The 21,183-nt window shown below is 40.9% G+C and overlaps 1 protein-coding gene across 1 annotated transcript in view; it reads right to left on the reverse strand.

Annotated features, from left to right (window-relative positions):
- The window catches only part of anapc1 (anaphase promoting complex subunit 1), an 80,267-nt gene extending 61,928 nt beyond the window's left edge, over nt 1-18,339 (reverse strand). Inside the window, exons 1-16 of the mRNA XM_078288682.1 lie at nt 18,211-18,339; nt 16,478-16,717; nt 15,565-15,729; nt 13,537-13,579; nt 13,307-13,407; nt 11,452-11,534; nt 11,055-11,128; nt 10,742-10,887; nt 9,948-10,105; nt 8,776-8,895; nt 7,663-7,881; nt 5,960-6,055; nt 5,256-5,346; nt 2,950-3,015; nt 2,148-2,285; nt 840-983 (exon numbers count right to left, since the gene is read on the reverse strand). Coding sequence (XP_078144808.1) covers nt 840-983; nt 2,148-2,285; nt 2,950-3,015; nt 5,256-5,346; nt 5,960-6,055; nt 7,663-7,881; nt 8,776-8,895; nt 9,948-10,105; nt 10,742-10,887; nt 11,055-11,128; nt 11,452-11,534; nt 13,307-13,407; nt 13,537-13,579; nt 15,565-15,729; nt 16,478-16,693 — 1,860 coding nt within the window. The 5' untranslated portion in view covers nt 16,694-16,717; nt 18,211-18,339. The remainder of the gene's footprint in view (nt 1-839; nt 984-2,147; nt 2,286-2,949; nt 3,016-5,255; nt 5,347-5,959; nt 6,056-7,662; nt 7,882-8,775; nt 8,896-9,947; nt 10,106-10,741; nt 10,888-11,054; nt 11,129-11,451; nt 11,535-13,306; nt 13,408-13,536; nt 13,580-15,564; nt 15,730-16,477; nt 16,718-18,210) is intronic.
- Nucleotides 18,340-21,183: the final 2,844 nt, after the last annotated feature.

Here is a 21,183-nt window from a genome sequence, read left to right on the forward strand (position 1 = left end):
CATCGTATCGTGGTTGTATTGAATCTTGAACCCCGTATTGCGTATTGAATCGTCAAGATCATCAAGACTACCTTTTGCTGGGTTTTAGAGGAAAATTAGACAAAATGAGACATTTTAATTTCACATTTCCTCTAGCAGGACTGGTCGTGTTCTTGCTGTGGTTTCACAGCACTGCTGAGCGATTAGAGAGAAACCCTGATTAGAAAATAAAGCATCGACCCGACAACACACTGAGAGTGACTGAAACTCCCGGCTAGCAAACCGTTAGCCTCCGAGGAGACGCATCAAGGGGTCAGAGGGCAAATCGATGAACAGAGGCAGTGTGTCAAAGCAGCAGCCTGCAGACACTGTTTGGCACTTTGACACAGGGATCTGTTTGTGTGTGTGTGTGTGTGTGTGTGTGTCCCAGGGCTGAAGAGGCTGTTTATACTAAGTTTGACAGGATTGACCCAGGAGGCACACACACACACACACACACACACAAAGTCACACAGTCAGAAACATTCACTCCCCTGTGCCCCCCATTCACAAATATTAATGAACATGAATCACACACACACACACACACACACACACACACACACACGTCACTGACTGAACAGACCCTCCAGGTGTTGTTGTCAACATGTGTACAACCAGACATCAACAAAATGCTGGAACATTTTCTATTTTTTGGAGGCTGTATTCTATTTGGCTGGTAAAATAGTGAAAGGGGAAAGTGAAATTTGGATATTTACCAGCTGCTGTGGCCGGTAGACAAAAAAGGCAGCTGCTTTCCCTCCTGAACACACACACACACACACACCCACCCACCCACACACACACACACCCCAACCTACCAGAGTGACCCGGTTGCAGACGGGGTCCCGCAGGGCGTGGATGTAGGGCGTGGCCTGCTGGAAGGTGTAGTCCTCCAAAAAGGAAGTTTCGTGGTGTTTAGTGTTTAGACCCCTCAGCTCCGACACTGGAGAAGGCATCGCAGCCTGGGGAACGGAGGGAGGGAGGGAGGGAGGGAGGGAAGGAGGGGAGGAGGGAAAGTGAGACAGAAGGAAGACAGAAAGAGATGGAGAGCAAGAGAGAGATTAGTCAAAGACACAAATATATCTGTCATTTATTTAACCAGCTAAATGGTGGCCATATTCACATTTTCTTTGACCATTTGACTCATCTCATATATAAAAAAGGCATTCTCAAACTTTCTCAAGCCATCACAACTCAAAATATAGGTCTGCTACTCTGGTTTTTATAAACATTACACATATAAAAAACCTTTTCTAGCATCAAGATTCATGTAAAACTCAGGTTTAACTATCACATATTGCATTGTCCCTCCTCAAAAGCTCTTACAATAAATTTCAGAGCCAAAGAATTTCTTCAATCCAATAAATCACTATGTAAGCGAAGCCAGTGGAGGGGCTACAGTGTCTCAGCATGCAAATTAGGGCTGACCAGTATATCTTTTATTAAAAGTCAGATATCAGCCAGTCAAAGTCATCCACCTCTGATATGACGCATATAATGCAGTTTGTTTTATTACATATTTATTCTGTAATTGATCAGCACTACACTGGTTGTCTATGGGAAGACCTCAAAAGGAGAATACCAGTGTCATGTAGAGTTACAGCCCGTTTACTTCTGTCTACATCTAGTTTACATTTCCCCCAGTCATTTTGCAATGCATGCTGTATGGAATTCGATTTTTTACATTTACTTGTTTTTCATCATTTTTAAAATACAAACTTTACAGTGTCAAATCTTGCTAGAAATTAACTGCTGTCCCGGCCAACAAAGACAGCCTGATCAAACCAAATGAGGGCTTCATGTTTCCTGTGATCAATTCTCTTGCTTTGTGGAAGTTGTTTTTCATACTGGACAAGAATGAACGGCAGCAAATGTCTTCTTCTGAAGGAGGAAAACGAGCGCTGATATCTCCAACTATGCTGACTGTGTGCAGACACCAGCATGAATGGAAAGGAGAGAAGCAACCTACACGATTGGCACAAATTTAAATAAAAGCACCCATATTATCCCAACCGCAGAGTTGCTTCAATCCAAAAAATATCTGTATTCAGCCTTCAAAACCCAGCAGTGAGGGCTCATCAACAATACAAACGGATACAGAACAGTATTTTAGGACGTGGCGGTACCTCATCCAGTCTGTGGATGTGCCTGCTGGCGGCGTTGGTCGGCGTGCTGACAATCTCCACCGGGGCGCTGAGGTGGATGGGGTGGGTGGACAGGCTGAAGGTGGGCGACAGCAGGCCTGGGACAAACACCTTGCTCACCTGGAAGGACACCAAGACGGGAATCACATGTCTTATCACCCTGGAAATCACTCATCAATAACCAGGAATGTGATCAGAAACCACAGACCATAAAAAATAAACACAAAATAAACCATCTTATTCAGTATAACTACCTAAAATATACTGTATTCCCAGGTTGCCTGCATACACATAGCCTGCTGTATGTGTGTTTGACGAGTTTTGTTCAATTAGATAATCCCCATTTGAAAAAAGTGACAACAACTCTGATTAAATGATTGCTGGCATGAAAGCAAAGCACATAATTGGCTGCAATTGAAAGGTGCTACATGTAGCATTTTAGCGTGGGACATTAGTATAATTACTGTAATCAAAGCAGAGCATCAGTGGTCAGCCTGTCAGCCTCTACCAGCCTCTACTCTGCATCCTCCATAGTTTCTCCACCTGGTGGATCTGGAGGGAAATCTGCTGGATCGCTTTACGGCACAAAACAGGAAGAGGTTCTGTTCTTCCAGAGCAAACGGCGCTAAAGCTTTCAGAGAGAGCCAGAGCTTCTGGCAATGGGAGACACTTTGATTTACTGATATTGTTAAAGTTGTATTATTGCATGTTGTTTATCAAATTAATTCAGCCAAGTCTGGAGCTAAATGTGTCTTAAGTCTTGGTGGTGTGAGTCCATCCTTACCCGGGTGACTCCTGTGTAGAGAACCAGACTGCCACTGGCCTCCAGAACCAGCATGGCATCTATATTCTGAGGAGCGGAGGAATTTTACAGTCAGAAACAAGATACCCAAAAAAACATTTTCTCTCTGGCTCTTATTTATTTACATACAGTAGCACTTCTTTTCTACATGATTCTACAAACACAGGAATATTTTTTTACATCTATTGTCAAGACACTGTTGTTTTGACCCTGGTACTCCTGACTACTGTTTCCTTAATATTCCTAATATTCCTGATATTGATAGGAATTGAAGTTTATTCTACAGCTGCATTCACTGTAAGGATAAGCGCGTCAACTAAATACTAAATACAAGTAAATAATAGAAAGTAGGGCTGCAATCATATTGCAATCTTTTTTGCTGAATATTGCAACCACAGTAAGAATGTTTCAGCTGGACAGAAAAAAACAGTCTAAAGAAATGAAATGCGAACTCTTGGATTGTCTTCAGTTGAAAGATTTTCTCTGACAATACTTTATTTAAGAAGCTGCTCAAAATTCCTTTCCTTTAATAGTTCAATCAATTTTAGTTCAATTTCTTATTTGAAGGAGGTTTTGATGGGTCATCTTTGGAAACCATCCAGCTTCATCTATATCTATTATTTGGTTGATACTTCATATTTTAACACACGCATGGATACACTTCCAGTAAGAGTGGCCTCAAACCTCTAACCCTGGCAGGTGATGTCTTGTTCTACCAACTGGGCTACAGAACCATAGCTGGGATCATCTCTACACCTACTATAGGGCAGTATGATTAACCTACAGTAAATTAACCTGTTATAATTACCTCCCAAATAGGCAACTATTCACAATTCACTAGACTAAACTAGATCAATCAATAACACAACCTTCATCTAGATTTGTTGTAATCGTGTAAGGATTTCTGGTCTAAAGAAAGCTGTTCAATGAGGCCCTCAGAGATCCAGCTCAGCTAAAAATACACACGCTGGATTTATAGGTAATGAGAACAAGTAAAGACCTAATTATAGTGCAGTGACGTCATGCACATCATGTACCAACACTGACAGCCTGAGTAAATATAACACCAGAATTAAAGTTGAGACGATGGCCGTATCAGTTCAAAACAGTTTCCAAAGCTGTTATAATATGAACTTTTAGCATGCTATAATATACTGTGAACATCTTATACTGTCGTTTATATTGGAGTTGGACTTCACCACCTCCTGCACATCACTGTCCATCAAATGCTTGCTGGGTTTTGCTTGTAGCCCCAAACACAACATGTTTTACTAATTGTACACTCAATTTGGCAGCGTTTTTAACTTGCTCAGCATCTCATGTCAGGTGGAATCCAGAATTACCTGCCTCACGACTGTTTACAGATGTTTGAATTAAATCTACAGAGTATAAAATAACCATGCATTTTCCAGACATTCATTTCTTGACTTGAGTTAAAGGTTGTGGTCGGTGCTCAATATCATTTATGCTAGTAGCGACTTGGAAATATGATTGTCAGCTACGCCACAAAATTTAAGCCACACCATAAATATTCCAAAGGATCTACAACAACGACCTGTAAAATGTAGCCATGTGTATTGGGACTGAACAACACTTTTTTTTTTCATACTTTTCTAAACTATTTTTTTTGCAATTCCAAAACCTATTCATACCTGGAAATGATCAAACTTATTTTCCATACATTCCAGGCCTGTGCATAAACTGTACATTACCATTACTCTAAAGCAGTGGTTCTCAATGTGGGGTCCGGGGACCACCAGGGGTCCTTGAGGGGGCTCCAGGGGGTCCCCAGCAAATTGATGAATTGTTAAACTTCACCATTATTTAATTTACAAGAAGTTAACACAATTAGGGAATGTAGAAGAATGACTGTTTTGATCATAGTTTCACCGTTTTCTCTCTATCTACAATACAGAGAGACATGGGATTCTGGACAAAATCATATCTAACAATAAAAATATTCTCAAATTTGGGTCCAAGAGACAAAATCTCATCAAATGGGGGTCTGCGGCCCTAATGTTAAATTTTTTTATTTTTATTAAACCTTTATTTAACCAGGTGAGTCCCATTGAGATTACAAGATCTCTTTTTCGAGGGAGCCCTGGCCAAGATAGCAGCAATACAGAATTTCAAACAGCATATGGTGTGGACTAAATTAGGGTCCTTGATATGAAAAATGTTGAGAATCACTGCTCTAATGTACCACATGTGTACCGATTATGAAACTTATTTCCACTACCCTTCACCTACTCATGACAATCCCATGATGCCTCACTGTTTTAATCTACCTGCAGAGGCTCTGCGTCTTTAGCAGGGATGGTCGTGACAGAGGCAAAGATGAGCTGAGAAGTATCGTTGCTCTCGATGAACTTAACACATCTGAGGAAGCAAAGAAAAACATGTTAACAGACACCTGAAAACAATGACTGTGAGGAGGAGGATGGCAGAAACTGATAGAAAGAGAAAGATACTGGTTGAAAAATGATAAAGAAGAAGAAAAGAGGAAACGGTGCTCTGGCAGTGAGTTATATGAAATTTAGTTATATTTTATGTTTTTTGGATGTTTGTCTATCTGTATACAAGAGAGACAGAAAGGAAATAAAGTGAGAACCAATGTTTGCAAAATATCAGGGTATCTGCAGGTTTCAGAAAGCCAAATTTAAGACATTTTTAATGCTACCTGGAATTTAATTTAAGACCAATTGAAAAGCGAAAATAAAGAAGCAAAGCTGTCAAAACCAGCCTATTTCTGACTGAACACAGCTAATGCAAGTTCTGATATTATAAATGGGCAGAATAAGAAAAAGGACACCGGGAAATGAATTGTTCTGTACTCATTTAAGAGTGGACATGCAGCGTAAAGAAACCTGTCATTACATGCTGAAGAAGATAAGACCTCTAATAACGGGATGTAAGACTTTTTCCAGACTTTTTCAAAACCCACTGATACCCTGATACGTGTGTGTGTGTGTGTGTGTGTGTGTGTGTTGACCTGAGCTGTTGGTGAGACTCCACCAGGAAGCAGAGGTAGTGGTTCTCACAGAGGTCAGAGGTCAGGAACACTTTAGAGGCCTGGCTGCTCATCTCCCTACACACACAAAACACCAAACACAGGTTAGTGTTGTATACCAGCAGTTTTCCAACACCAATACCTACATGTAAGACAGTCAAATAACACAAATACATACATATCTAACAGTCAAAAACTCCCAGGGAAGGGTACTGTTGCGAATTGTTCTGTGATCCTCACTTGACCGCTGGTAGGGATTCAGTGTCCGGCTCAAAGGAACGTCAGCAGGATGGACGCTTGCTGTCATGGCGGTTTGAACCCGAGCCTTCCGGTTAGGGATGGGCATGAGTACTCGAGTACTCGATTTGGACGTCAGTATTCGTTCAACGTATAGAGTACTCGCATTTTTTTTTTTTTGCTTTGTAAAAAAAACATACATGTATATAATAAATATAAACGTAAATTGACCCTGTTCTATATTAAAAGTTTACATTTTTTTGGACGGGACCGCTAGCAAAAATGTATGGTTTAATAGGCTAATTGAAGCCTGGTTGTTCAATAAATGAATTTCAATATTGCACTTGTTTTCCGTTGTTGGCCAATTTACATAAATGTGAAAGCATTAGATAGTAATAGATATTCTTACAGGCCTATAGCCTACGAAATTAACTGTTTAGCGTTAGCCAAACTTTGGTTCCGCTTGTGTGTTTCCAGTCGGATACGGGCCCCTACCCCCATTTTCGCTTGGGTGTTAATTTCGGACCATATTCTTACGGTAGTTTTTTTTTGCGAGTACTCTATAATAATTTAATGCGAGTACTCGAATACTGAAATTACTTAAAATTCCAATCCCTACTTCCGGTTCCCTCCCTTCCCTACTCACTGTGCAACCCTGCTGCCCCGATACAATACACCAGATCTGATACGTTAAAAGCAATACTGGTAAACACGATACTTTTTCCTCACTAGCCTTCTCAGCTACATGAAAGCGAATTTCATTACGCAGCAAGTTAAATTACTTTCTGGATAATTTTTATTTATGCCATCTACTTGTCTAAAAAGAATCAAACAAAACTCCTGATCAGATCCCATCTGTATACATGCAATCCATTATAACTAGAGCTGCATATTTAATCGAAAAAATGACAAATCGCAATATTGACAGCCAAATCATTTCCAAATCACAGTTTGATTGTTTTGACCACTGCACTACCGCTACAGCAGTCAGTCAGTCAGTCAGTCAGTCAGTCAGTCAGTCAGTCAGTCACTTCACTCCTCTATATGTGTGTGTGGGGGGGCACAGAGCTGAGGTCCCATTCAAATCAGAATCAGAAATACTTTATTGATCCCGAGGGGAAATTGGGTTTCGTTGCAGTTGCTCACAGAAATATATATAGGCATAGAGAAATTATAAGAAAAATAGAAATAAGAAAATAAATATAAAAATATGTAGAATATGTGCATTATACTACAATAAAATAAAAATATGTAAAGTATGTGCATTATACTACAATATATAACAACAATAATATAGAAATAAGAAAAATAAGAAATTTGTGGGTGGGTGTGGGGGAGGAGGGTTACGTTAACTAGCTCTGTGTCATCGCCATGAACGCAGCGTGGGACTGTACAGAACCGGAGTCTGTCTGTCATTAAGCGTCACCCCTGGGTGTCTCTGTCGCTACCTGTGAGAGCCGGCGGTGGCGGTCTCGCTCCACAGCTGCTCCATGCACAGGTCGGGGACGATGGGCTCCATCTCCGGCACCAGCACCGACTCGTTGTGGGTGCTGTTGGGAGAGGGCAGCAGGCTGTGGTGCCCCCTGGGGGACGGAGTGTGGAAAGACGCGTTGAAACGAGCTGCGCCCGAGAAGGACGGCGCCGCCATGCCCGGGGAATGGGAGCGGCTGGGGAGGAGAGAGAGGGGAGGAGAAAGAAGGGAGAAGAAGAACAAAGTTATATCGCCATAAGTGTCGCATGTTTTGTAAAAGTGACAACTTCCCTCACAAAACACTGACATTATAGTAAAACTCATTTTGCTAGTTAAAGACATTCACCTACCAAATACTAAAATGTCTGAGGATGAAAACATCTACACTGTTGAAGGGTAAATTTCGAGGTACCACTTTTTTGCTTAAAAATTTAGCATCTAAGTGTAGCATTTTGGAAAGAATATCATCTAATCTATGATATACACGGTTTCCACCCTGGGCCTGAGTTTGAACTGCATTTCTTCTCCATGACTTCACCAAAGAAAATTTCTGTGCCTTAAAAATGCAGAATCCTTTAGAGAATGTTTGTGCTGTTTGTCAGATAAGAACATTTCTAAAGAGGTAGTCTGGTTTAAACTACAGGGACAAATGAGGCTTCCTGCCAAAAACAAACAAAAAAATAAGGATGAATGAGACTCTTTTTTTCATCTTTTTAACTACAGATATAATTTAGGGTTTTTTCATGGCTTAGTTACAGCATTCTTACAGTGATTTTATAGTATTTTTAATATATGACATTATGTTTTTGCTTCATCTAGTGTGTCCAATGTGCCTTGAATTATGCCTGCAAAATTCTGCTGAGATTTGAGTGTAAAACCGTGAGCATGAATTAATAAAGTCAAAGTCTAACAGTGCCGCAGTTATATTATGCAGTAAACAAAAGATGCTTTAAATCATTTGTTCTAAATATATTTGAGGTGAAAATAAAGACAGTTTCTTACACTTATTTTCTTAATATTTCATAGATTAATTCAGTTTCGTAAAAATTCTTCAAGTTGATTTGTTTCTTCAATTTGAATTCCAACTCACCTGAGGGCGGCCATGTTGGATATACTGGGGGAGTGAACGCGGGAGTGGAACCCCGGTGATGACGTCATGATCCTGCCCTGGTGGCTGTGCAGAGCGCTGTAGTGCAGAGGAGAGCCGCTGCTAGGAGCAGAACACCAAGGAGGGGTCAGGCAGCGGCACGGTAACAGATGCTTTCAAATGTAAACTACCGTAAATCCTCTAATAGTGGCCTGTAGTCAATTAAAAGCCGGGTCTCCGATAATGGCCGGGGGCGTGGTCGACACGAACAAATAAAGGCCGGGGGAAAAAACAAAGGAAACAAGACTAGCCCTCGGCGCGCCGAAACCTCCAACGTCGATATGATATAATTGTATAGATTCTATTCTTAGCTTCAGTTAGCTTCAGTTAGCTTCAGCTTACATGCAAACAACGGTGGATACCGGTAAACTCCTGCTGCCTGTTTGTAACTGTAGTTTGTAGTAACGTACAAGTGCCACAAGACGGCTCGGCCGGCGGAAGTCTCCGGAGCGTGCCGTCGTCGATTACCGTAATTATCGTAATGCACTGCAGTAATAAAAAAACGTCTACCTAACGAACCCCAACAGAAGCAGATCAGAAAACAAGGAGGCTTCGTACTAAAATATGAGCAAATACACTTATCAAACAGAGGGAATTAGAAATAAAGGCCTGTCTCTAATATAAGCCTGCTTCCAATAAAGGCCTGGTACCCTCTGCAGTCGAGGTAAATAAAGGCCCGGGCCAATATTAGAGGATTTACGGTACTTTCATGTTGAATCGTCTGATATACGAAACAAAAAGAAAGAAAATTCATGCTAGCAGTTGAGAAGTCAAGTGTCAACCTGGCTGCACATCTGAAATCACTTAAATTAAAGATGTACAAAGATACTGCACCATTCATTGATTCCTGTGCTTTCCTGTGCTTATGGCTGATGTGCTTTTGCTAAACCTAGTGATAAAACTGAGTAACATCAGAGTGGCGGGACACGTCAGTCACTAGTGATTGGTTCAGGAAAAATCAACCCCCCCCACAAAGAAAACGGCTAACAAGGAGGAAATCTCAGGCTGAATAATGGAGTGGGAACGAAATGACCATTCGATCTGAATATCAGGCTATATGAAGCCCAAAGAATCTGACAAGTCAACTACTGACAACACCTTCACCACGTCCCTACCTGGGGCCGGTGCCGGGGCCGAGCCCGGCTCCTCCGCCGCTGCCGGGGGAGTCGAGGCGGGAGACGTTCCGGAGGTGAGAGGTCAGGAAGCCCGAAGCCATCAGACCCAGCGGGGTGCCGACCGGCTCCACCGGGCACCGCAGCACTGTGGAGCGCTCCTGATGGAGGGGAGAGACCGGAGGTTAGGGCCAGGTGCACTGTCAGGACTTGGACTGGAATCTGACTCGAGTCACAGTTTTAATCGCTTGAGACTTGAGTTGATGCGTGAAGAGAAGACTTGAGACTTGACTTGACTTGGGTTCTGGTGACTTGAGACTTGACACTGACTTGTACTTTGATGACTTGAAAAGGTTTCTAAAGTCTTGACTTGAGATCTTGTGTTTGTGTAAATGACTTAGATTGAAAGTGATGAGATTTGTTCCAGCAGACGACTGAATTTAAATTCTGTTTTCTGAATTTGTATGGAATGATTGAATTTATTGAAGTTGAAACTGATTATAGAAATCAAACTCATGATGCTCTTACCAAGTTTTTATCCTATTAAAACCATATTGCATTGAAAAGTCCTAGATATTTAGTTTTCTTTAAGATATTAAATTGATACTGGACTCTTGATTTGTTCTGACTTGACTTGCTGTTCTACATTTAGACTTGAGACTTGACATTAATGACATGGATTTGACATGGACTTCGACTTGGTAATCTACATTTAGACTTGGGACTTGACTTGAGACTCAAGACTTGAGACCAACTTGGGATTCGAGCAAAGCTGACTTGGTCACTTGATAACTCACATCATGTGTGACTTTGCGCAGGGCCCAGACGGAGTGTGTTCCCTGTACAGTGTCGTAGGAGACGACTATAGAGGGCTGACAGCAGCTGAACACTATCTTCATGGTGCTGTCGGACACATACTGCACACGGGAGCCTTCAAACAGGCCTGTAACACACGCACACACACACACACACACACACACACACACACACACACACAGATACAGTAAGAAGACAGTAAATTAAGATTTAGAAATTCGAAAAAGCCATTTCAACAGACTCAAATATAGTGATAGATTCATTACAGTTTGTGTGTGTGTGTGTGTGTCTCACCTGCAGGTTTACACACTACCGGTGCGATCTCGTCTAAAGGATGCAGCATACTGAACACTGTGGGCAGAGGCTCCCTAGAGAGGCAGAGACACAACACAGCTCAATACCCTGCTAAATAACAACAGTTGGTGTGTGTGTGTGTGTGTGAGTGTGAGTGTGTGTGTGTGTGTGCGTGTGTGTCTGAGACTGTCTTCAAATGTGTAGATAGGATAATGTGATAAATGCATTTGTTCAGGTTTTTGAATTGCTTTGTGCTTTGATGTGTGTGACTGAGTTCATGTGGGTGTTTGCAAGTGTCAGGATCTATCTGTGCATGCATTCATGTTTTTCAATTGTTTTGTGCTTGGGCATGAGAGTGTGTGTGTGTGTGTGTGTGTGTGTGTGTGTGTGTGTGTACCCCGGGGGGCTGAGCGGTGCATCAGAAGCTGGGTTTTTTCGTTCTAACAAAAGTCCAAACTTGGTCGCCCAGAGATTAGAGACCTGCAGGAGAAAAGAGAGCATGTTAATATCTTTAGCCTATTTGGATTTAGGTTTCCCTTAAATTTCCCATTAAAAGGAGACACAAAATTAAGAAAAACAACTTTTTTTCTATAACCCATGTTATGCCATACACATATTCTTTATCTTGGTTTGAGTTATAGCATCTCTATAATGTCTATAACCTCTATAATATTCCTAACTGAGACGACATCTTGTTATGCTAGAGTCATTACATTACATTTAAAATGAGAAAAATCTGTACTTTCCCTTTAATTTGACCTGTCATGATTCATTTCCAAAATGCTCTGCATCCACTTTGGAAAACATAATTACCTGAAATTCATCATCCAATATCTCTAAAATGAAGATGAATTAAATTACCTACTGTCAAATGTACTGTAATTTGCGATACATTATTTATCCCCACAGGGAAATGCTCTTTTCAGCCCCTTCCACAGGGAGGTCAAAGGTCAGCTACAGAACAGGGATTCAGTGTGTTGCTCTAGGACACTTCAGCAGGGCGGAGGCTTGCTGTCACGAGGGTTTGAACCCGGATTTTCCAGCTGAAGAATGATCTCCTTACTCACTACAGCACCCTGCGGCTTCCTGACTTGTTTGTTTAAACGTTGTGCTGTCAATCATTCAATCAAGAGAAGGTGTCAAAGTTTCCCAAAGGTGAATAACTCATTCTTCACATGGTGCTGGGATTACATTTTCAACATTAACTGCACAGGCTTCCACAACACGGGAAACAAACACAGAACCGAAACCTGATTTACTCCGAGCCGCACATACACACTGTAAACTCACTGCTAAAAAACATGCCTGGGTTAAATTACATCATGCTGCCCTGCAACAGACTAATGAGACCAATACATACTCATATACACACACAGATGCACACAAAACTCCTATAATACATACATATACACAAACACACACATTTGCACTATCAAAAGACATCCTGAGCTCACACAAATACATGTGCACAAACATACACAGAGACAAGCACACACACACACACACACACATATCCAAGCACACACTTAGTCCAGTCAATACACAAGCACACATCTCTCTCTCTCACACACACACACTTAAATAGAAACATCTGATATTGATGGGGTTCATTCCCACTGTCAGCTGTCAGTGATCCAAATTTCCCATTATGATTGGTTAGCCAGACAATGGGCCGGTCCTGGGGAATATCACTAGACTGACTGACGCACGTGCACACGCACACACACACACACACACACGCAGCGTTCAGCATTTACGTAGCAAACAACCAGCTGGGGAAATGACTACTAAGTTACTGACATGAACGTCAGACGGCATGACACACAAATGTTCACCGAGGTCGACGCTTTCCTGGAAGCTCATGAGCTGCATCTTTAAAAACTCGCATCCAGAATAATATGATTCTGATTGTGAAATATTTCCTGAGAAATTTCAGGTAGCAAAACCTTTCCAAAATGGATACACAGCACTTTGGAATTAAACCCTTCATATAAATGTGCCTGTGTTGTGTGCATGTAACCCCAGTGCACACAACAACAACAAATAGGCTTGTTGAAGCTGCACTAGGCAGCGAGAGGTAAGAATCTACAGCATCTCAGTTAGAGGGGATGGGAGGCTCTCTGCTGCAGCCACAATTTGTGATTTAGGGGGATGAGACAGGTATATCTTTACATCACAATCTTGTCTAGTGCAGCTTTACAGTTCTAGTTGTTGATGACGTAACAGTAAAACCCCCGCCTCCCCCATCCCACCTGGAAGGGCAGCGGTGAGATGAAATCCTTCCCGGTGACACTGTGGACGTTGACAGAGCTACTCTGGACGATACACACCGTCTGCTCCACTTCCTCCTCCTCTGCAAGACAACAACACCATCAGCACAACAACACACACACACATATCTGTCTTACAAACTTGAATAAAGCTGCACTGTAAATCAGTAGGGAACATGAAACAACAAATGTTTCTGAAAGGTGCCACGTACCGTCTTTCTTGTTCTGAGGAACAGCAAAGTTACACCACAGGGCCTGCAGACACAATGAGAGACAGTGTCAGACACAAGCTTTTTAGTTGCTTGAGATGTTTTGTCTGAAAAGCAAACATCATAATTCCTAGCAATCATCACGAATATACATTGTGCTTGGATAAGAAAATGTGAAAAAGTGAGCGTAGTTAGCTATTAAGAGGCTGGTTCCCCTAAGAGATTTCACATGGCTTGATAAATACTGCTTTAGGAACACTAGTTCTGAAACAGTTAGTCGATTAATTGATCAACAGGAAATTAATCGATTATAATTCTGATAATTGATTAATCGTTTTAGTCATTTATCAAGTAAAAATACATCAAGTAAAAATTCATAAATGCTAAGATTTACTTGTTTTTCTCCATTTATATAATTATAAAATGAATACTTTTTTGGCTGTGGATCACTGGGCTCTGGTAACTTGTGATGAGCATTTGTCATTATTTTTTTACATTTTATAGACTAAATGATTAATAAAACAAATAATCAACCCCTTAATCAATAATGAAAATAATTGTTATAATTGTTATAATTGTTAGTCAGCCCTAAGGAACACACATTATCTTGTTTAGTCACTCACTTGCTCACTTGTCTCTCTCTGTCTCTCACACACAGACGCCACTATTAGATGAAGATACTATTTCCAAAAAGCCATTTTATAGGAAATACGAAAATAAATCTTATACTCCCATTCACACACATGTATGTCTGAAATATCTTGTGTTTGGAATGGGCTTTGTGGTTCCCAGGATGATAAGTGAAAAGTAATTGGAACCTGAATTACCATGTAAAATTTTCAATTAGTTTCAATTTTCAACAAGTATGAAAATGAAGTGCGTCAAAAATAGATTCAGGATAGGAAATGACAACCAGCCAAATGCTAGCAGATTGTATCTGTGGCTGGTAAGTGTGTGCACTCCACCAGCCACTTTGGCAGGTAACCACCCACTATATTATATGATTATATCTGGCTGGTAAAACAACAGCAACAATAATAAATCCTCGATCAAAAATATCAGGTCAGAGGTCAGAGGTCAGGGTCAAGGGTCAGTGTCTTGCTCAAGGACACTTCAGCAGGGTGGATACTCGCCGCCCTGCTGCCTGAGTCAAACAGTGAAAGTGGGTGGTGAATTTTGGAACCCATCAGCCATGGTGAAAAAAAAAAAAAAAGAGTAAAAAATGAAAAAGATGGTTTCCTGTCCTGACTGCTGTTACAAGGCCTTCACCTGGTGCACTGGGCTGTCGAGCGGCTGCTAAGTTCATGAAAGTTATTCAGCACATACAGAACTGTATTATTCAGATGTGAAAATGGATTACATCAAAGTTACACTGAGCGTACTAACACACAACCTGCCACCCATGAGAGCAGTCACCAGTTAATTTTGACCACATTTCCTTGTTTGTTGGCACAAAAGCGCTCACTAGAGTTGAACTTTTGGGTGACATACTAGTGACGTCTATCGCTGCAACACTAGTGACGTAACACAACAATCAGCTGGCAATAAGGCAGCAGACAGTATTGCAATTTCAACATTTTTTTATTAACTGTCTCTATGTGTTTAGGAATGTGATTTTGAAAAAAAAAAATCATGTACATGTTCTGATTCTATTTCGAGAAATATATGGTGTATAAATGTTAGAAAGTATTTTACTCCATTGCAATGCATAATTAAATTTACTTTAATTTAACTGAGAAGGCTATCGCAAAAACTAAGGATTTGTAACAAGTATTGGTTTTGTCGTATCACAACTGGTATTGCATTGGAGCAGGAGGGTTGCATAGAGAGTAAGAAGACTATTCTTCAACTGGAAGGTCTAGGTTTAAACCTCCCTGACAGTAAGCATCCGTCCTGCTGAAGTGTCCTTGAGCAAGACACTGAATCCCTACCAGCTCCAGGGCTCCGGGGAATTTCCCTTCAGGATCAATACAGTATCATATATCAGTCAGCAGCAGCATGGCGATGTGGCAGCTAGCGGCGCGACCTGACCTGCTGCACTGGGCTGTCCACAGTGAAGGCCTTGTACACGTTGGAGGCCTGGTTGCGGCTGCCTTGGCTCCAGACGACCATGTTTCCTGCTGTGTACAGCTCCTCTTCAAACTCCACCTCCTCCTCCCCGACTCCCACGCAGCCCTTCCTCAGCTGCCAGCATTCCTGTCAATCAAATATTACAATATGTACAATATACCAATATGTTGCCCAATTTCCTCACGGGGATCATTAAAGTGTCATCTTATTTTATGTAGTCTTAGTGGTAGCAATAGAAGTAGTAGTGGTGGTAGTGGTAGCAGCATTGGTAGTACTAGTAGCAGTACGAGTAGTAGTGAAGTAGTAGTAGTGATGGTAGCAGCGGTAGCAGTAGCAACAGAAGTAGTAGTAATAACAGTTGTAGTAATTGTAGTAGTGGTGGTAGTGGTATAGTAGTGGAGGTAATAGCAGTAGTACCAGTAGTGGTGGTGGTGGCGGCAGTAGTAGTAGTAGCAGCAGTAGTACTAGATCAGTAGTAGGAGTAACAGTAGAGGTAGTGGTAATAGTAATAGTAGTAGCAGTAGCAGTAGTAGTAGTAATAGTAGTAATAGCGGTTGTAGTAGTTGTAGTAGTACTAGCAGTAGTAGTATTAGTAGCAGTAGCAGCAATAGCAGCAGTAGTAGTGGTAGTAGTAGCAGTAGCAGTAGTAGTAGTGGTAGTACTGGTAGTAGTAGTTGTAGTAGTGGTAGCAGTAGCAGCAGCAGTAGTAGCAGCAGTAGCAGTAGCAGTAGCAGTAGTAGTAGCAGTAGTGGTAGTACTGGTAGTAGTAGTTGTAGTAGTGGTAGCAGTAGCAGTAGTAGCAGCAGTAGCAGTAGCAGTACCAGTAGTAGTACTAGTAGCAGCAGTAGCAGTATGTAACCCCCTGTCTTCTCACCCTCTCTCTCTCCTGCAGAGTGACTTCCTGGAGCGACCCCACCAGGCCGGCGGCGCCGTCCGACGACCAGAGCTCGGAGGCGGGCTGCAGCTCTCGGAGCTGCAGGTTGAAGGCGTTGGGATGGTTCCTGCAGTGCTCACGGCCAAACGGGACAAACGACTGCAATTCCCCTGCGGCGATCATCGTGGCTGTCTCTTCATACACGACTTCCGACATGAGTTCCAGATATCAGCATTATTTCTAGGACAAGAGGGAGGAGAGAAAGACGTTTAACATTAGGCAGGAAACTTTTTCAGTGAGTTTGAATTATCAAGGAGGCAACTGACAGAAAGAGAATGAGAGTAGAACTGAGTCAGATAGAAGATGCTTATCAATGTCCCCTGTCAGAGATGACAAATCATTCATAGAGTACAATCTCACCTACAAGTGCCATAAAAATAGAAAATTAATTGCTAGAAGCTGATCCGGTCTGTGTGTAACCAAGTCTCGCTCAAGTCTCGCGAGAGTTGAGTTGTTGCAGGAAGTTACACTCAGACCGGATCAAGCGAAAGGTAAAGAAAAACGTTTCATTTCTCTGTAGGGTCCTTTCCATAATGTTGTCAGACACTTATAATAACAATCTGAGCCTGCCAGTGCCAAAAACAAGCACTTTTAGTGGACGTACACTGATGGTGCGATTTGCCCCGTCGGATTACATTGCAGCTCGTTACGCGGCTGCTGGCTGAAGCGATCTCGCTCAATAATTGTTTTGAAATAATAATTTAAAAAATTGTTGTCCCCTTTAGTCACTTAGACACAAAAAGATGGGAAAATAGGGTCCAGGTTGAAAAATACCGAAGTTACCCTTTAATTTCACTATAATTTAGTTAACTAGAAATCAACCCAATGGGAGATGTTGATCATATAGTAGTTAGGTTTCACTCTCTCCACTACTCTCCCGATGTACAGGGTAGACAGGTGGACAACTAGAATCTTTCCACACAGGTATGTTTGGGGTCTTAGCACAACATCTTGTCAAAAGGGGGTCCGCTGCCTAATGTGGGTCTATTTGGGGATCTATAAAAAATGTTTGAGAGAAAGTTGAAAGTTATTTGTGCGTGAAAATGCTGCCCCTCCCATTCTAATAGCAGTAAGTTTGATTTTTAATAACAGAATTAACTGTAAAGACAGTTATTAACTAGTCACGTTAATTAACTGTCTGTATTTTTCCGCTCTAGTTCTCTCTAGTATGGAGAGAACACAAAGTCTATTTAAAATCAGGTAATTTAATGCGTCTTTGCTTATCAGTAAACGACAAATCCTTCGTAGAATAGACTTATGACATTTTACGAATCGTTAGGAGCCACTGTCAAATTCGGCATATAAGTGATCGACCAAGCAGCACTTTATTCAACAATATGCCTACATACTATTACTTGCTACTAGTAACTAACTAAACTGTTACTACGTGCTAGCAGCTATCAGTGCAGCTCAACAACTCAATAATGACCCCAAAACAAACCTCTGTAAGTCATGGCTAATGTTGCTGCAATTTAATACACATTTTGACAAGTAGCATTAGCTAATGTTAGTTTGGGCTGCCCCTATGTTACGTGGAGACTAGCTATCTTCAAGTACTGCTTAGCCATAGCATGCTAACGGTAGAGTAACGTTACGTTCAATGCCTAGCTAGCTAGCTGCTAGCTAATGTTAGCTTTAGCTGTGTGCAGGAAAGGAGACACCTGTCCGCCAACCTGATAATAAGGAATATTCTGGCTCTTGTCGCGGAGTCCTCGTCTTTTCTTCGTATGGATCTTGCTTGAGCACCCCGTAGTCACCAATGCCAACATAAAAACAACTTGGATAAGCTCCCAAAGTGAGAATTTTGCTACAGCAGCTTTTCAAATGTGCGCGGACATCTTTGCTGTCCCGACATCCTCTTCCTCTCTGCGTCAGCCAATCAGCGGCGAGAAGGAGGGGAGGGATGCTGAGGAAAACATCAATGTGATCACTTGGTGATATTGAAGCTTTCTCACTACTGCTCCTTTCCTCCCCTCCCTCACTACCACTCCTCTCCTGCCAGGAAGCAACTTGGAGGAGACAAGGGGAGGAATGGAGTGGAGGAGAGGAGGGAGTGAGGGACATTTGGCTCAGTTTATTTGCTGCTCCATCATCAAAAATGGACATCTGCTGTTGATGAAGTGGCCCTGTCATAACATAGGCTATATAGTTAGGTCTATGTAGTCTTACCATGCATTCATGGATGAACCTTTTTCCTCAGCCTACATTGGAGAATACATTTTCATTCTCTACATATCATAATCCATTCTGCTCTTATGTTAATAAAATGTCTTCCCAAATGACACATGTAGCTTTTGTTTGTTTTGTCTTTCTGTCTGTCCAGTGAATTAGATTCTAATATTAAATTAAATTAAATAAGTTACAATAAGAAATAAAAGAAATAAACAATCAACAACATGTAACTCCTGATGTATAAGGGGGCTAAATACAAAACAAATACAGATTTTAAGTGAAAGAGTAAAGTTTACTTGATTTTCAGTATGAGAACCGGTGCTGTCATTCTGCCACAGAGTTGTGATGCCGGTTAAAAGTGGAAGTCATTAATGAGTGGCTGCAGAGAGAACTGTTATCACCCCAATTAAGAGCAAATAAGATGATATTTACTTGTGGAAGTGGCGACTTTATTTGATATTCTCTAATTAACAGAGTCTGTTCAAAGTCACATCCCAAGACTCAGACTCAGGCAGCAATCTGTTTTACAGACACACATACATAGATTTATTTTCATGAGATTTATATTTGCATTACATTTGTCTTACGTGAATGTTTAGTTTACTATTGGTAGAACGTCACAGATTTTGTTTCATCACTTCAAATACTCTACTGAGCGTGTGCAGTACAAAGTGTAAAGGTCAAGTTGACGAGTGACAGACGGAGGAACAAGGAAGCCTGGTGGGAAAGTTCAACCCTGTTTGTCTTTTCCTGCATCAAACCCATCATTAACACCCAAAACCACCATTATGCTATTACACTATGTAAACAAACAAAAAGCAGTGAATCTCCAAGATGATATAGGATGAGCGTTTGAGTGTTGAGTCAAGCTAAATCTATAAATACATATATAATACAAATGTATAATAATACATTTTACTTATAAAGCACATGACATGATTCTCAAAGACAGATAAAACAGATAAAAAAATATATAAAACAATTAGTACAAACTAATAGTAATATTAATAATATTAATAACAATGATAATGATAATAAATAATGAAGACAATAAAATTATGACACAAGCATATTAAATCAGTAAAATTGAAAACAGTGATGATGTTTTTTTTCATTGCTGGAGAGTCAGACAACAACAACAAGTTAATTAATGCATTAATTAGCATATGTCAACACACTTGTCTCCACATAACACATGGGTGGTGTTAAAATTAACTGCATATCTTAAAGTTGTAAGGAGTTACAGTAGTTTTACAGTAAGAAAATCATTTTTTCCTCATTAATATGCAAATTTATGCAGGAAGGTGCTCCAAAATCTAACAGATCATCTATTCTATACGGGGAACCTGTGGTGTCAGGATGAAGTTTCCACTTTATACATAATGTCCCATCTACTATGTACCATGGTACGAAAAAAAAGATTTAAAATAGAAAAAACACACACATCAGATATTTTAAAACACGAGGTCAGAGCTTCTGTGCGTGTCTTATAGTGATTCGTTACTGATTTTTGTTAGTTAAAACTTTCATTTAAACATGTTTTTCTTGGTTCATCTTGTCTCAATCCTTATCTAAAAATCAAATAAAAATAAATTTGGTCATGAAAAATCATATCTGAGTGAAAAGCAGGAGTGCGGGTGGTACGGGGGCAGATGGATGTGATGGATGTCACGCCACATTGTGTGATCTGAGTGAGTTAGGACTCCCAGACAATATGAGTGTATCTCCCCAGGTAGTGTGTGTGTGTGTGTGTGTCTGTTTGTCTGTGTGTCTGTGTGTGTGTATGTGTGTGTAGCCGAGAGAGAGAGAGAGAGAGAAAGAGGCAGAGAAAGAGAGAGAGAGAACATTGCTAGTTGGAAGTGTTAGAAGGCTAAAAGAAAAAGTTAAAGACTCTGACAAAAGAAGGAAAAGAGTCTTCATATCTCAACTTGCTAAAACTTGATTATTTTCTAATATTGCGTTCAGCATCACTCCCTCTCTGACTCACACCTGTTCCTTTGCTCCCTCTGTTAAGCGTCTCTGTGTTTCAAATCATTTCTGTGACTTCAGGTGATGTCGGCTCTCTCCAGCTGCCTCTCTCCTGCAGAGATCGCAGCACACCACTTTGATTTTGAAATTTCATTTTGGCGTTGGGAAAGGTTTTGTGAGAAACACCTGCCTTTATAACAAGTGATTCTTATCGAATGAATGAATGAATGAATGAATGAATGAATGAATATTTTATTTTTGTGTCTGGTCATTTACATGACCCATCCCTCATGGGATTATTCAGACACATTAACTAATAACAAAACAAAACAAACATTCCAGCATGTTAACCCACCATCATCTAACAGCACAATACTTCGTTATCAGCCAAACATCAATATAAACATCATTATAAACATAAACAAAAACATAAACATCATAAACTTATCAATGTAACTATTCTGCGAGCTGAGTATCTTGTGAAAATAGTCTGGGGAAAAAAAGGG

The sequence above is a fragment of the Centroberyx gerrardi genome, chromosome 15 (genome assembly GCF_048128805.1).
Source record: "Centroberyx gerrardi isolate f3 chromosome 15, fCenGer3.hap1.cur.20231027, whole genome shotgun sequence".
Classification (NCBI taxonomy): Eukaryota; Metazoa; Chordata; class Actinopteri; order Beryciformes; family Berycidae; genus Centroberyx; species Centroberyx gerrardi.